The sequence below is a fragment of the Xenopus laevis genome, chromosome 7S (genome assembly GCF_017654675.1).
Source record: "Xenopus laevis strain J_2021 chromosome 7S, Xenopus_laevis_v10.1, whole genome shotgun sequence".
Classification (NCBI taxonomy): Eukaryota; Metazoa; Chordata; class Amphibia; order Anura; family Pipidae; genus Xenopus; species Xenopus laevis.
In genome coordinates this window covers 47,899,489-47,915,253 of record NC_054384.1, presented here as the reverse complement: position 1 = coordinate 47,915,253, position 15,765 = coordinate 47,899,489, and the positions used below count along the sequence as shown (strand labels likewise).

Here is a 15,765-nt window from a genome sequence, read left to right as displayed (position 1 = left end):
TCTCCCACAAATTCAGCCCTGGCTTTACATATATTGACATTAATGTTGTATGAAACAGATAAAACCAAGCCGATACAGAATCAAAGCCAGAGGCGGCAGCAGCCCGAAGGCACCCCCCCCCCACCCACTCTGTGCTTCTAACTTCTAGCGTCGGAGCAGGTCGAGGGGGGGGGGGCATCACTAGTGCAGCAAGCTATATTTGAATATTGAATTTCCGATTTAGGCGGCTTTTTCAGACTTTCAGTTGCTGTTTGTGGACCTTTCTGTCTGAAGTTTAGGCTAGTGAAATGCATGCTTAATTGGGTTCAGATCAGGTGACTGACTTGGCCGTTCAAGAAAATTCCACTTCTTTGCTTTAATAAACTCCAGGGTTGCTTTGGCTGTATGTTTTGGGTCATTATGAAACGCCTCCCAATCAATTTGACTGCATTTAGCTGGATTTGAGTATTGTAAATTTAGTATGTGCACCTGAAAAATCTTTGCATTGTGGATTATTTGCTCTGTTCATGTAGTTATTTACATTCCACCAAACCTATCCTAAATCTAGAGGTAGGTTGGAGGTATGAACATATCAACAATCCATAAAACACCAAGAGAAAGAGTATTTTTTTCAGAAGAATAGGCAAAACACATGTTCATATTAATCACTGGGTATTTGAGTCCTGTTTAACTTAGGTGTATTGACAGTCTATAGTTTCAGAATAGTAAGGCAAAAGCAAATCCATAGGGTAATTCATATTGCAAGGGTCCAAAAGCCTAGTTGAACACTGGGTGTGTCACAAAAATTAAAATATAATATAAACTTCATCATGAAATAAATATAATCGAAGTATAAGCAAATAAAACATTCTGTACAGTTTATGAAATAGCCAAGTTTCTCTTCGTTGTCCCATACTCAGCAGTCAGTCACTTTCTTTCAGGGCGGAACTAGGGGTAGGCAGAGTAGGCATGTGCCTAAAGTGCAAAGCTGGGGGGGCGCCAGACACGTACCTTCTCTGCCTCCTCTTACTAGTCCGGTCCCCTTTCTGCCCCTTTGCCGACTGTGAGCACGTCTATTTGCGCTGGTGTTCACGTGCATCTATCTGCGCTGGTGCGCATGGTCATCTATCCACGTTGGTGCGCATGCACATCTATCCACGCCGGTGTGCACACACGTCTACTGGCGCTGGTTCCATGCGTGTCTTTAAGTGCTGGTGCGCACCTGCGTCTGCATTTGCTGGTGTGCAAGTATGCGGCTATTTAGCGCAGCTGCCGGCCAGGTTGCCTAGGGTGCCTGGCTAGCAAGGCTCGGCACTGCTTTCTTTTCTCTTTATGTAGTAGGTGGAGTCAGTTTTTGTTTCACAGGTCTAACACATACTTTGGGGGGTTGCTCCCATTGACTAGAATATGTATAAGAGCTCAATATTTTAAACTGATGGAAATCCTTTTTTGCCAGAGTCAGTTATTTTGTTACCTTTTGTTTGTGCAGGGTTTGAGTTACCTCTAAAACATCTATTAGGAAAGGGAGCCCCCCTAAAAGACATATTGGACCTACCTGACCCAGACCTCTGATTGAAGAGAGCAGTGGTGACAGGTTGCTGAGCGTGAGATACTGAAGATTAACTTATATAGTTACATAGTTAAATCAGTTTAAAAAGACAAAATCCATCAAGTTCAACCCCTCCAAATGAAACCCAGCATCCATACACACACCCCTCCATACCATCACATAAATTATATATACCCATACTAACTATAGAATTTAGTATCACTTATAGCCTTTTTCAACCTAACTTACTGTGTAATTGTGTTTATCAATCAGTGCTTACAAATCATTCTTTTGGCATCAATATATATTATTCTTTATAGTTAACCTTTCATATAGGCCTCCCTGATAGTAAAAGGGATATGATACAACACTTACTTATTAACATATTTGTGATCCCTTTAGGAGCAATTTGTGGTTTTAAAATTCATGACCCGGATGTCCCCTTTGAGGCAGTTGTGGTTGACAGATCCACTGGGGAAGGTCTAATTCGTTCTACCAAGAAACTGGACTGTGAGTTACAGAAGGACTACACCTTCTCGATTCAAGCCTATGACTGTGGCAAAGGACCTGATAGCTCTGCTGTAAAGAAATCTCACAAGTAAGAGTCATAAATAAAGATTATTGCTAAACTTTTCTAAGGCCCATAACATCTTGAGGCTGCTTGTCGTTGAAGTTAATGGTATCAACCTGTCAAAATATGGTGCCATCACAATATGGTGCCATCACTGCCTGTGCCATCCCACTAACATATTTTTCCGAGCAGAAAGGAAATACAATATTTGATTTTCATTGAAATGAAACAGAGGTGTTGGTATATTTAATGCAGAATTAATACATTTTCTGTTTGTTTAGTCTTTCAAATTAAATGAAAATTATAAAATAGAGAAGCCTGAGCTTATGTAATTATTTTGGTTTATTTTATATCATTGATTTTTAAAAAAAATTTAATTCCATATTGCTATTGTTTGCTTGAATCCAGTGTAGAATTTTAGTGTGATGACTAATTTTACAAAATATGTATAACTGTCCAACAACTCATTCTCAAACTGAGTGTATTAATTTGTTAGTCCTCCTTTTTCTGCTATAACAGTCTGTGCTCCTCTGGGAAGATTGTTGGTGAGAATTGCTGATTTTGCCACAAGGTTTGTAGTGAGGTTAAGCATAGTGCTAGGGATCAGGAATGGCGCTCAGACTGCATTTCAGTTAATTCCACAGATATTCAGCCCAGTGTAATTTAACTTTACACCACTTCAGCTGATGCTTGATATTGCATATACTGATTTTAGATATATTTACCTCTGCTCACCCAAATAGCTCTTGTGCTGACATTTGCATATACTGATTTTAGATATATTAACCTCTGCTCACCCAAATAGCTCTTGTGCTGACATTTGGTTACAGAGAAGTTGTCACTTCTACTTCAGGACCCATTTGAGCAGCCAGTCCCAGCCCAGTGACCCTTACAGTGTTGAGACAGTCCAATTTTGGGAGTGTGGGATGCATACATGCTAGATACTGAAAACTTCACAAGTGGCTTTTTTAATAAGCACTTTGCCCTCTGGCTGCAGAAGCTAGTAGAGAGAGCTGAATGCAGTTTGTTACTAGTGTGGGGAAGAGGATGGGAGCAATATCCCCTCAAAGCTGAGTGCTTGTGCGCACAACAAATTGTGGTGTGCTCAAAGAATTTTGTGTGAAAACATAACATTTTGCACCTATTGTGACCTCAGCACAGTTTTTAAAAATGCACTTACAAGGGGGGGCGGAGCCGAATGGCGGTCGGGTAGGAAGCAGAATCACGAGCTCCGTCGCTACACTACCCTGAACAGCCCATCCTGGCCCTAATATCAGTGGAATTGTGGAGGAAAGGATTGCCTGTCACCCGGGGACAAAGCTGAGCCAGGCGGTATGCGCAGAAACGCACCGAAAGTGAGGTCTGACACCGCTGCCAAGCTAGAGCAGTTTGCGAGAGGCCCAGCCCAATATGGCGAGCGGCACTCGTCTTCACCGCCATCACCGCGAGTGACGCAGCAGTCTCCGACATCGCCAGTTATGGAGTCGGCTCCTGCAGTTACAGAGCCGCCGGTCCCGACTATCCAGGACGTACTCGCGGCCATCACTACCTGCCAGACCACGATCACGGCGACGCTCACTGCCAAAATAGAGGAGGTGAAGGTGGAGTTATCTCTCCTCAAACAGGACGTGCAGGTAATCCGCGAGAGAACTGGGGCACTGGAGGGGAGAGTAAGTGCACTGGAGGACACTACTGCCTCGATGCCTGCTGATATAGCGCAAATACATAAACAGCTCAAGCAAGCCACTGACCGCATGGAGGATATGGAGAACCGTCTGAGGCGCTCTAACATTAGAGTTGTGGGCCTACCAGAGCGCAGTGAGGGCCGAGCTCCTGAGACCTTTGCAGAACAATGGCTTAAGGATATGCTGGGGGCAGAGATTTTTTCCACACAATTTGTGGTGGAACGGGCCCACAGGGTCCCCACCAGAGCTCTTCCTCCTGGAGCTCCACCAAGGCCCTTCCTTATCAAGTTATTGAACTACCGGGACAGAGATGTGGCGTTGCAGACTGCAAGGAAGAAGGGCGACATTATCTTTCAAGACACCAGAGTCTCTTTATATCCTGATTATTCTGCAGCCCTGCAACGCCAGCGTAGCACCTTTGCCGGGGTAAAGAGGCGCTTGAGAGAATTGGGCATTGGATACAGCATGATGTTCCCAGCCAAGCTACGGATAATGGATGACGGCAAAGTGCAATTATTTGAGCACCCCACAACCGTGTCCCACTGGCTGGACGCGCGTCCGCAGCAAAATAACCGGAGCCCTCCACGCAGACGGGCCTCCCCGGACCGCTCCAATTAACTTTCCTACATTGTGACCCTAAACCGTGAGTAACATGCCCGTTTGTGAGCCATGGGTCAGAGTCACTGATCTGGGTTTGGATCATTCCGGGACAGAACACGCTGTTGCGTTTGTTGCACTGGACATGTGGGGGGGTGGCTCACTATAGTCCATGGGTCAGTTACCTAACCGGGGTAGTGCCTTGCACCTGAGGGGAAATTTAGCAAGCCAAAGCCGGGCTGGCTTTACTATAATGTTTGCCTTTCCTTTCCTCCCCCCCCCTTTTTTTTTTTTTTTTTTCCCTCTGATTGGGGCATACTACTGGTCCACGGAGCTCGCAGCTACAACAAAACCTAACAGCTGTGAGATAGACTGTATGCTAAAAACTTTTGGACTCAGCATATCAGACTGATACCGAGTTATAGTTTAAGTTCTATAGATTGGTTAATGGGTTGAGGCTCCACCTCCAGGAAAACCCTGTTTTGGGATTAATGTATCTCCAAATGTATGTGGGGGGATACCGGGTGGGGGGACTGTTGGGGAAATGTATATATCTCTGTCCTTTTCTTCTCCTTTCTCTTCTATTCTCTTTCTCTTTCCTTACTACCAGGTGCTATACCTCTGCATGGGCACGCATGAACTGTTGTATAATGTTCCTAAACTGTGTACTGATTTCTTGGTGGGGATGCACTGAGGGCACTAGACCACCCAATATGGTGATGCAATGGGTACCGACACAATTAGAGTAGTCTCCTGGAATGTCAGGGGAATTAATGATAAGGTGAAACGCTCCCTAGTATTAGATCATTTTCGGAAGCTCAAAGGGGATATACTTCTACTCCAGGAGACCCATCTAGTTGGGCAAAGAACGAAAGCTCTTAAGAGGCGCTGGTTAGGGCCCACTTACCATGCAGAATACTCTACGTATTCCAGAGGGGTAGCTATTCTTTTTCGGAAGTCCACTAAAGCCCAAATAGAAACTATTGTATCAGACAGAGGAGGTAGATACTTAATCCTTAAAGTGTTACTAGCTTCTCACACTTTCGTCCTAGTTAATGTGTATTCCCCGCCCCCTGGTGATGTTGAATTATTGAAGGTAATCCTGGGAAAGATTGCAGGGATTGGAGACTTTCCCACTATTTGGATGGGGGATTTTAATGCCACTCCTAACCCGGGGATAGATAGGCTCAAACAGGCCGGTAGAGACTCTTCTGCCCTGGGAGACTGGCTTAAGGCCTCAAATCTGACTGATGTGTGGAGGTGGTCGCACCCCTCCACGCACCAGTACTCATGCTATTCCTCTGCCATTTCGGCCCTCTCTAGAATAGACCTTGCCCTTGCCTCCCCTCTGGCTCTACCATACATGGGTTCAATAGAATACACAACCCGAATATGTTCTGACCATGCCCCCCTTCAACTAGACCTGAAATTAGGAATGCAAACGGGGATCCGTCAATGGAGACTTCCTCCAAAGTGGATCCATCATGCCCAGGTAAAGGATGCTTTCACTGCCCAATATAAACTGTACTGGGAGACTAACGCCGGCACGGCCCAGGAGCAGATAGTCTGGGATGCTAGCAAAGCATACGCTAGGGGTGCCTATATCTCTCTAATTAAAGCAGCAAGGATTACCTTGGATCATAACTTGGCCAACTCCCGTCATGTGCTGGAGAGAGCCGAGTTGGAATATGTGGAACTCCCACAGGAGCGGCAGGCAGAGACCTTGGCGACAGCTCAGAGGGAGCTTAATCTTGCTTATGTAGAAAAATACACCCAATGGGAGTTGCACAGGGTCTCTTCCTGGTATGACAAGGGGGACAAATGTGGCAGGCTTTTGGCAATATTGGCAAGGGAACCATCCCAACTAACTCACATACCCTTAATTCTTGCGAGGGACGGCCACGAAGTCAGGGAACCACACTGCATAGTATCAGAATTTGTTGAGTTTTACATTGACCTATACAGGTCAAAGCTCACGGCTTCGGCGGATGTGATAGCCCGCTATTTGGATGGAGTCCCTATACCTAGGCTCCCCCCTGAAGCAGCTGAGAAGCTTAATGTGCAAATTACCCCCGAGGAAGTCACTGCGGCTATAAACTCGTTTCCCAACAGTAAGGCGCCTGGACCTGATGGTCTTCCAGTTGATTGGTATAAAGCCCACATAAGCACGGTAGGGCCTAAGCTTTGCTCCCTCTTTAATTCTGTCTTGCAGGGAACTCAGTTGCCTGACAGTTGTGGTCTGGCCACCATTACTTTAATACCCAAGGAGGGGAAAGCCCCTGAAAGATGCGAGTCGTATAGACCCATCTCTCTCCTTAATACCGACATTAAAGTGCTGGCTAAAGTGTTGGCGAACAGATTAAAGCTGGTAATAGACAACGTCATCCATCCAGATCAGACTGGTTTTATGCCCCATAGAGCCACTGATATTAATGTCAGGCGCCTATTTACGAACATTGGGGCCGCGCACCAAAATGGGGGAGAGAGGGTTGTGGTGTCCCTTGACACAGAAAAGGCCTTCGATACAGTGGAGTGGCCTTATCTGTGGGCAACACTAGAGAGATTTGGGCTGGGTGATAACTTCATTAGATGGGTTAAAGCAATGTACTCTGCTCCTAGAGCCAGGCTTCTGGTGAATAAAATGTTGTCGGGGGAATTCCCGCTACAGAGGGGAACCAGGCAGGGGTGCCCACTATCCCCCTACCTCTTTGCCCTGGCCATTGAACCAGTAGCCATCCGAGTGCGAGCCAATGTGACCATTGTGGGCCTTAAGATGCAGAGGTTGGAGGAAAAGGTCTCAATGTACGCGGATGATATGTTGGTTTATTTAGCAGACCCAAGAGAGTCCATTTCAGCTCTTTTAGAGGAGGTCTCCACTTTTGGGAATCTGTCGGGCCTCAAAGTAAACTGGGGGAAGTCCCTGGTCTTTCCCATTGATCCTGATGCACATAGAGACCCCCAGCATGGCCCTCAGCTACAGTGGGTTACTACTTTCAAATACCTGGGAATAGTGATACATAGGGATGCCCCCAGATATCTGGACTTGAATTTGACACCTGTCGTACGTAGCATGAAAACCAAGTTCCAACATTGGTCCGGTCTCCCACTGTCCTTGCCAGGCAGGATTAACCTCCTCAAAATGGTGCTGCTCCCAAAGCTGCTCTATGTGTTTCATAATTCACCTATTTTACCCACTAAGGCATGGTTTCGTGAGCTAGACGCCTTGGTGAGGGGCTTTGTTTGGGCTGGAGAGAGGCCGAGGATTAAAACCCAGATGTTGCAAGCCCCACTGAGAAAAGGGGGACTAGCCCTCCCTAACTTTCTTCTATATTTCTATGCCAGTCAGCTGGTGTACGCCTGGTGGTGGCTTAACCCGGACCCTAATAACCAGGCCACGGTCGTTGAGGCAGCGGTGGTCGCTTCATTTGAGGCTTTGGCCAACCAGTTGCACAGAGGGCTCCCCTCTGCCTCTAGATTGACGCATCCCATGAGAACAGTGACTCAGGTATTCCACAGAACTGTAATACTTCCCTACAAGGCCTTGGCCAGTTGGTCCAAATGGACCCCAATTTGGGGTAATCCCAAACTCCCACAATTTAGCACTCTACCAGATGCTGGGGTATGGGCTGGAGCGGGGGTGAAACTACTGGGGGACGTGGTGCAGGGGGTTGTCCTGAAACAATTTGCCCAGCTCAAAGATGATTTTGCTCTTCAGAATCATATGTTGTTACGATTTTTACAATTTAGACATGCCTTCCAGGCCCAATTTCCCACTGGCACTTTGACACTTGCAGCATCCACCCTGGAGAAATATCTCCATAGGGCAGAACTCACCAAAGCGCTAAGTTGGTTCTATGCCATTTTACTTCAGGACAGTTTTGATCCCGTAAAAGTCGTTGCCTTGAAATGGTCCCTAGACCTTCCCCAAATAGAGGAGGATGCTTGGAAAGACATATTGGATCAAATACCAGACACTTCCATTTCAGTATGGGACAGGTATATTTGCACCAAATTTTTCAACAGGGTCTATCTGACTCCGCATAGGCTGTCGCAGATTTACCCCGGGTGCCCGGATATTTGTGTAAAATGTAATCAAGATGTGGGCACTTACATGCATGTTTTTTGGGATTGCCCCAAAATACAGCGCTTTTGGTCCGAGGTGTTAGGGGTTGTGGGTTCTGCTGCAGGACTGCCGACCATACGGTCTCCTGCCTTTTGCCTTTTGGGTCACGCTGAGGGACTAATGCTAAAGTCAAATGAAAGGCTGTGCTTGCTACAGCTCTTGCACTATGCAAGGAAAGCCATTTTAATGACCTGGAAAGCTGTGGAAGCCCCTACGCAAGTATTTTGGAAGGCATTGGTAAATGGGAGTCTCCCAGGACAAAAACTCACCTATATTGCACAGGGTTGTCCAGGCAAATTTGGTGAAATTTGGGATGAGTGGCTATCTAATGTATGAATATAATGGTGTCCGAGAATGCATTGTACGCAGACTGAGATTTTTACGATGTACTTGATTGCAGTGCTCAGTCTGGCTAATCTTAGCTATTTCTTCCCCTTTCCCTTCTTTCTTCCTTCTTTTTCCTGCCTTTGCTCTCCTTCTTTTTTATAATCTTTTTTTTTTTCTTATTGTTAATGTGAAAATTGCTCAATAAAAAGAATCTGATAAAAAAAAAATGCACTTACAAGTTGTGCGCATGAAATAAATTTTTTGTGCACATAACCAAGAAGGAATTAGAGGGAACGTTGGCGGGCACAGGCATAACTTCGCTAGCGAAAAAGACAGATGCTAACACTCATTCGCACTCTATCACCAGGTGAATTTTTACTCTGGCGAATGGATGCTACTCCGCAAATTCACTAAAATGCAGATTTTACTAAACGTTGCCTCTTTCGCCAGATTTGCCTTCACCAGCTAAGATCAGGCGAAGTGCAATGGAGTCATAGATCTTCCTCTTTCTTCTGTTACTTGCATCATATTTTTTAGTGGAAAAAGTTTCAAGAAACGCTGGCATCTTTTCCTTTTTTCAGAGTGATAGCCTTCAAAAGTCCTTACATTTTTTTGGGTAACTGGGTTCCCCCATACATTTTCTAACATATGGAACATAAAATATACAGTGGGCTCATGTCTAGGGCATTATAACAACTCTATTTTCTTTATTAAGGTTCTCTGAAGTGTTGCGCTGGCTGCGAAGCTGTCGCTGATGAATTTTCGCCGCTTAGTAAATTTACCCCATAGTGAGCAGTGAAAAGAAAATCAGACTATATGGATCATTAACAGTTCCCAGCGCTCAAGTGCATGCTTCTTAGTATTTACTTAACAAGCACTTGTGTCTCCTGCTGTTCAGAGCACAACATTGAGGGCTTGGATGAGCCATGTCTCTGCCCCATTATAACAGAATGATGTTCAAAGCAGTGATGTGATGCAAAGATGATGTGACACATTTATCTGCTTTGATAAACCCATTATATACTTTCCTGAAAGTTGTTAGTTACTTAAAAAGAAGCAAAATATACTGCTGGGATAGGATCCCTCAATTCAGATTTGAGTACATCTGTCTGGCCCCATTTTTGTGTTTGTAACAATGTGATGGTCTGGGATGCCTGACTAAATGTTGAGCACCAAGAGGGGCTTTAAAATGTTTTGAAGTGTGAAAGTTTACATGCCTTTAACTTAAATGCATGGTGCTTGCCTGGTAGACTGATTCAAAATTTATTCACACTAACATTTTCTAATAAAATTCTGCTGATTTTTTTTATAAAAAAGTGGGGGTTTTTTTCAGTGGGTTGAAGGATTTATTGACAGCACTCCTTTCAGTTGATTTCTTCAATGTTTGAGTTTGTCCCGCTATCACTTAAAGTTTCCATTGATTGGGTTTGCTTTGGAGGAAATACAGTTTTTGGGATCTCTTGTCTAGAAACCTATTATCCTGAAAATCCCAAATTAAGGGAAGGCCATCCTCCCATAGAGCCCTTTTTAAAAAAAAAAATAATTTTTTTTAATAAAACAGTACCTTGTAGTGATGTTAGGGTCAACAAAAGTTTGACCCACTCCAGGCCCCTCAGCACCCGCACCATAACCCGGTGCACCTCCCTATTTATAGACAAGCACCCGCCCCACTCTGATGTCACAAAAGGGGTGGGGCATACAGACATGAACGTATAAAAAGGCGCGCATAGAGAAGCGGGCACTGTAAGACTGAACATTTTGTGACTATTTTGTCACTATTCCAGATAGTAAATCCTATACCTGTATATAAAGAGTTAATCCATTTCAAAATATTGGGGCCAATGACCTAGTTTTTAGGTCATCATAAAGGGCCAACTCTCCCAATCAAAGACTTTATCCACATCTGCCGAAAGGATAAAAGATTATAGTCTGTTTTTCAATAAGATATAATATGTTGAGAAGACTTTTCATATTATCTCTGCCCCCCAGATCATCCATATTATATAGGTCATATTGTATATAGTCATATGAAAACGTTTGGGAACCCCTCTCAGCCCGCATAATAATTTACTCCACTTTCAACAAAAAATATAACAGTGGTATGTCTTTCATTTCCCAGGAACATCTGAGTACTGGGGTGTTTTCTGAACAAAGATTTTTAGTGAAGCAGTATTCAGTTGTATGAAATTAAATCAAATGTGAAAAACTGGCTGTGCAAAAATTGTACCCTTGTAATTTTGCTAGTTTTAATGCATGTAACTGCTCAATACTTATTACTGGCAACACCACATTGGGATTCGCTCATTAAACCTTGAACTTCATAGGCTGGTGTGTCCAATCATGAGAAAATGTATTTAATGTAACCAATTGCAAGTTGTGCTTCTGTTTGACTCTCCTCTGAAGAGTGACAGTATGGGATCCTCAAAGCAACTCTCAAAAGATCTGAAAACAAAGATTGTTCTGTATCGTGGTTTAGGGGAAGGCTACAAAAAGCTATCTCAGAGGTTTAAATAGTCAGCTTCAACTGTAAGGAATGTAATCAGGAAATGTAAGACCACAGGCACAGTTGCTGTAAAACCCAGGTCTGGCAGGCCGAGAAAAATACAGGAGCGGCATATGTGTAAAATTGTGAGAATGGTTACAGACAACTATTCAAAAACCTCCAAAGACCTGCAAGAACATCTTGCTGCAGATGATGTATCTGTACATCGTTCTACAATTCAGCGCAATTTGCACAAAGAACAACTGTATGGCAGGGTGATTTGAAAGAAGCCCTTTCTGCACTCATGCCACAAACAGAGTCACTTTTTGTATGCAAAAGCTCATTTAGACAAGCCACAATCATTTTGGAACAATGAGACAAAAAGTTAGTTATTTGTTCTTAACAAAAAACGCTTTGCATGTCTAAAGAAGAACACCTTACTTCATCATTTCACTTTGGACACCCACTCCAGGAACTCATAGGACGCGGTATACGATCAAAGAAAAAACTTTATTTCACATCAAGTAACACCTTACACATTTCGTGTGTCCAAAGTAGAATGATGAAGTAAAGTGTTTTCCCAAGCTACAGGTTTGGGGCACAGAGAGCGGTGAGTGATAGTGATGGGCGAATTTGCGCCGTTTCGCTTCGCCCAAAAATTCGCGCGAAATTCGCAAAACGGCGAAAAATTCGCAAAACGGCGCCGGCGTCCGTTTTTCCGGAAAAAAAAATTTGACGCTGGCGAATTTTTTTCTGCGAATTTTCACTTTATAGATTTTATATTTAATATATAAAAGCTATAACAGTGCATTTTTGTACAAAATATGTTAGTAAAAGGACATTCATTAAAATATAACAAATAATTTCCTGGTCTTGGAGGCAAGGAAAAGCAAATGAGATAAACTCCCACAGAAATGGGTCCTCCAAAGTAAATCCAATTTTTAGTCAAATCAATTTGGCTGTTTGCAGGGGCATCCAGTAACTAGACACTCCTTCCTCCCACTGTAATGCAAGGTGGCATGGCATAGCTGGATACAGAATGAGTTTTTTATGAGTAGGACCAAGAATTTAATGACCATAACTCCAATAACATAGTGGAGAAATGATATTATATTCATTGAACATCATCAAGCTACAGGTTTGGGGCACAGAGAGCGGTGAGTGATAGTGATGGGCGAATTTGCGCCGTTTCGCTTCGCCCAAAAATTCGCGCGAAATTCGCAAAACGGCGAAAAATTCGCAAAACGGCGCCAGCGTCCGTTTTTTCGAAAAAAAGAAATTGACGCTGGCGAATTTTTTTCTGCGAATTTTCACTGGCGTTTTGCGAATTTATTCACTGGCGGCGAATCGCGCAAATTTGCAGCGAATTCGCGCCTGGCGAATAAATTCGCCCATCACTAGTGAGTGACCCTGGCTTTTAAGATTGCATATAAATAAAGTAAGCAACGGGTTCAGGGCAGTTGTACCCGAACCTCATCCTAAACTTGGTGAGTGTCTAAACTGCTAATACATAAATGTAAAACTTAAATGATTAAGAATGAATGCAATAATTAATTAAGTTGGTAGCACCTGCATTTATCCGGTATTAGTTTTCACGGAAGAAGAACACCACATTCCAAGAAAAACACCTGCTACCTACTGTCCAATTTGGTGGAGGTTCCATCATGCTGCGGGCTGTGTGGCTAGTTCCGGTACTGGGGCCGTTGTTAAAGTTGAGGGTCAGATGAATTCAACCCAATATCAACAAATTCTTCAAGATAATGTTCAAGCATCAGTCACAAAGTTATTGATGTAATATCTCTGTCGGGGTGGCCAAATTTATGCATCGGTCTAAAATGCATATTGCATATTTTCTGTTAATCCAATAAACTTTGTCACTGCTGAAATTCTACTGGTTCCATAAGGCATGTTATATATTACAAGGAAGTTGCTACTTTGAAAGCTCAGCCAATGAATTTTTTCATATGACTGTAATTGCAGCTAGTAATTTCATATGCCTTTTAATTAGGGAGATGTTGATAGCTGGTAGGATCATGCAAGTCTTTTCAAGGTTTTGAAATAAGTGAAAACTCTATTTTTTCTATTATATTTGTTAGATTATGGCACTTTCAGCTGCACATGTGGTGTGGCTATCAGGGGTTACTAACTCAATTACTCACGCACCTTGCACGCAGGTTGGCACACTCTGCCACGACTCAGGACTTATACAATACATGTCCATAGCCACTAAAGAGTTAACCATACCTTCCAACATTTTGGAAATAGAGGGACAAAAAAATTTGAACATGTTTTGACCATGCCCATTTTTGTGGCCACACCCCTTAATTTTCATGTTCATTTTACAAAATTTGTCAGGTTTTGAAAGTTTGAACATATTTCTGTGTTTTTTTTCCAGTTATTACAGTTTTACTAATGAAGGTGAATTGCCCTTTAAGCTGTGAGTCTAACTTTTCCCAAGGGACTTCCCTTTCTAAATTGTTACAATTACTTATTTGCTTATCGCAAAATTGTTACAAAGTATTTTAAGGTGGCCATACACGGGCTGATAAAAGCTGCCGACAGACCGAGTCTTGGCCCATGTATGGGGCCTTCCCGACGGGCTTCCCCAATCGAGATCTGGCCGAAAGTCGGCCAGATCTCGATCGGATGGGACTAAAAATCCCATGTGATCGCGGCCACATTTGTTCGTTGATGCGGTCCCGCGATCCGACCACCCATTACTATTCGTTAGGATCCAATCGTTGGGCCCACGATCGGATCAGCCCAATATTGCCCACCTCAAGGTGGGCATATCAGGGAGAGATCCGCTCTTTGGCGACATCACCAAACTAGTGGATCTCTCTGTATGGCCACCTTTAGTTGCACCTGGTGAGGGGCATTTAGAACATCAAAGATAAACTTTTATATTTTATAGATTTTATATTTAATATATAAAAGCTATAACAGTGCATTTTTGTACAAAATATGTTAGTAAAAGGACATTCATTAAAATATAACAAATAATTTCCTGGTCTTGGAGGCAAGGAAAAGCAAATGAGATAAACTCCCACAGAAATGGGTCCTCCAAAGTAAATCCAATTTTTAGTCAAATCAATTTGGCTGTTTGCAGGGGCATCCAGTAACTAGACACTCCTTCCTCCCACTGTAATGCAAGGTGGCATGGCATAGCTGGATACAGAATGAGTTTTTTATGAGTAGGACCAAGAATTTAATGACCATAACTCCAATAACATAGTAGAGAAATGATATTATATTCATTGAACATCAATAATGTGTGACCTTTCCTGCCCATATATTGCCATCTGATAAACCGAATGCCAAACTTAGTTATGTTTGGACTCTTTTGAAAGCCAAAAGGTATGGGCTCTGTGATGTGATAAATGTGTTTGCGTTACCTTATATTAAGAACTTCACATCACCTATGAGGGGTATTGTTGTGAACGCTAAGTCCCCTCTCCATGGGCTGTCACCCCTTTACACATGGATGATTCCAGAGTCTGGAATCCAGACCTTAGTGAAGAGATGCCTGTTAGGTATTTGATTTTGGTACTGGCAGAAATGTTTATTGACAGTTTCTCTAATTTAACTTTTGCAAGTGTAAGCAAAAGTATTTTGGAACAACAATTATTATATGATAAAATAAATATTTTTTGGAATTCTCTGATATATTTTAAGATTTACATTGTTGTCTAAAAAAACATTCATGATTAAATTAATTTTGTACACTCCACTTTTAGGCATATAAATGGAAGCTGTTATTAAAAAATTAAGTTAGTATTTGTTTCATAAAAGTAGGTACAATATACCTTTACTTTAATTTTACATGAATCCTACTCATAACGTATGTTAAATAATTATTTTTCAGATGTCACATAAAGCAAACCTCAGGGGAAGTGAATTCTGCCCTTTTACTTATAAAAGTCTTATTTGGCCTTAGGCCTGACCCTCAGCTACTTGGCCACCAAGGGTTATTACATGAGAATCCAAAAGACCCCTGTTGGGGCAAGCATGGCGGTAAACATACAATTCCGGAAAGAAGATGTTAACAACAGAGAAATGCACAGACTAAGGGATCCGGTCAGAAACCGCTAAACAAACAAAGACTGAGGCAGCAGCACAAATGCCTCAAACTCTCTTAAAGCCACAAAAGGCACCTCTTTGCTGCCCCTTGTAACTGGCTGCTCGCTGCCGCCTGAAGCAAGGTTCTCACTTTGCCCCATAGCAAGAGCTGCCCTGAAGGGAACAGTCTGAGGTCAAAACGAGGCAATTCTAGATAAGGGAGAAGGACAGAAACAAACAATAAAAATACAAGACTCAGGAAACAGTGCACCCAATCAGTCTTTAACTAGTGGGCAGTGAATGAACGCAAAGATGAGGATTATGTAGGGAATTTGATAAGAAACTCAGAGCAGCTGTGGCAAGATGACGGCTAAGCATATTCTGCCTACTAAA

At 43.1% G+C, this 15,765-nt stretch overlaps 1 protein-coding gene across 2 annotated transcripts in view; it reads left to right on the top strand.

The window, feature by feature from the left end:
- LOC108697542 (calsyntenin-1) overlaps positions 1-15,765 on the top strand; it is a 388,939-nt gene that overhangs the window by 150,672 nt on the left and 222,502 nt on the right. For both annotated transcript variants that reach the window (XM_018227676.2, XM_018227675.2), the window contains exon 3: positions 1,931-2,126. In XM_018227676.2, the coding sequence (XP_018083165.1) occupies positions 1,931-2,126 (196 nt within the window). The remainder of the gene's footprint in view (positions 1-1,930; positions 2,127-15,765) is intronic.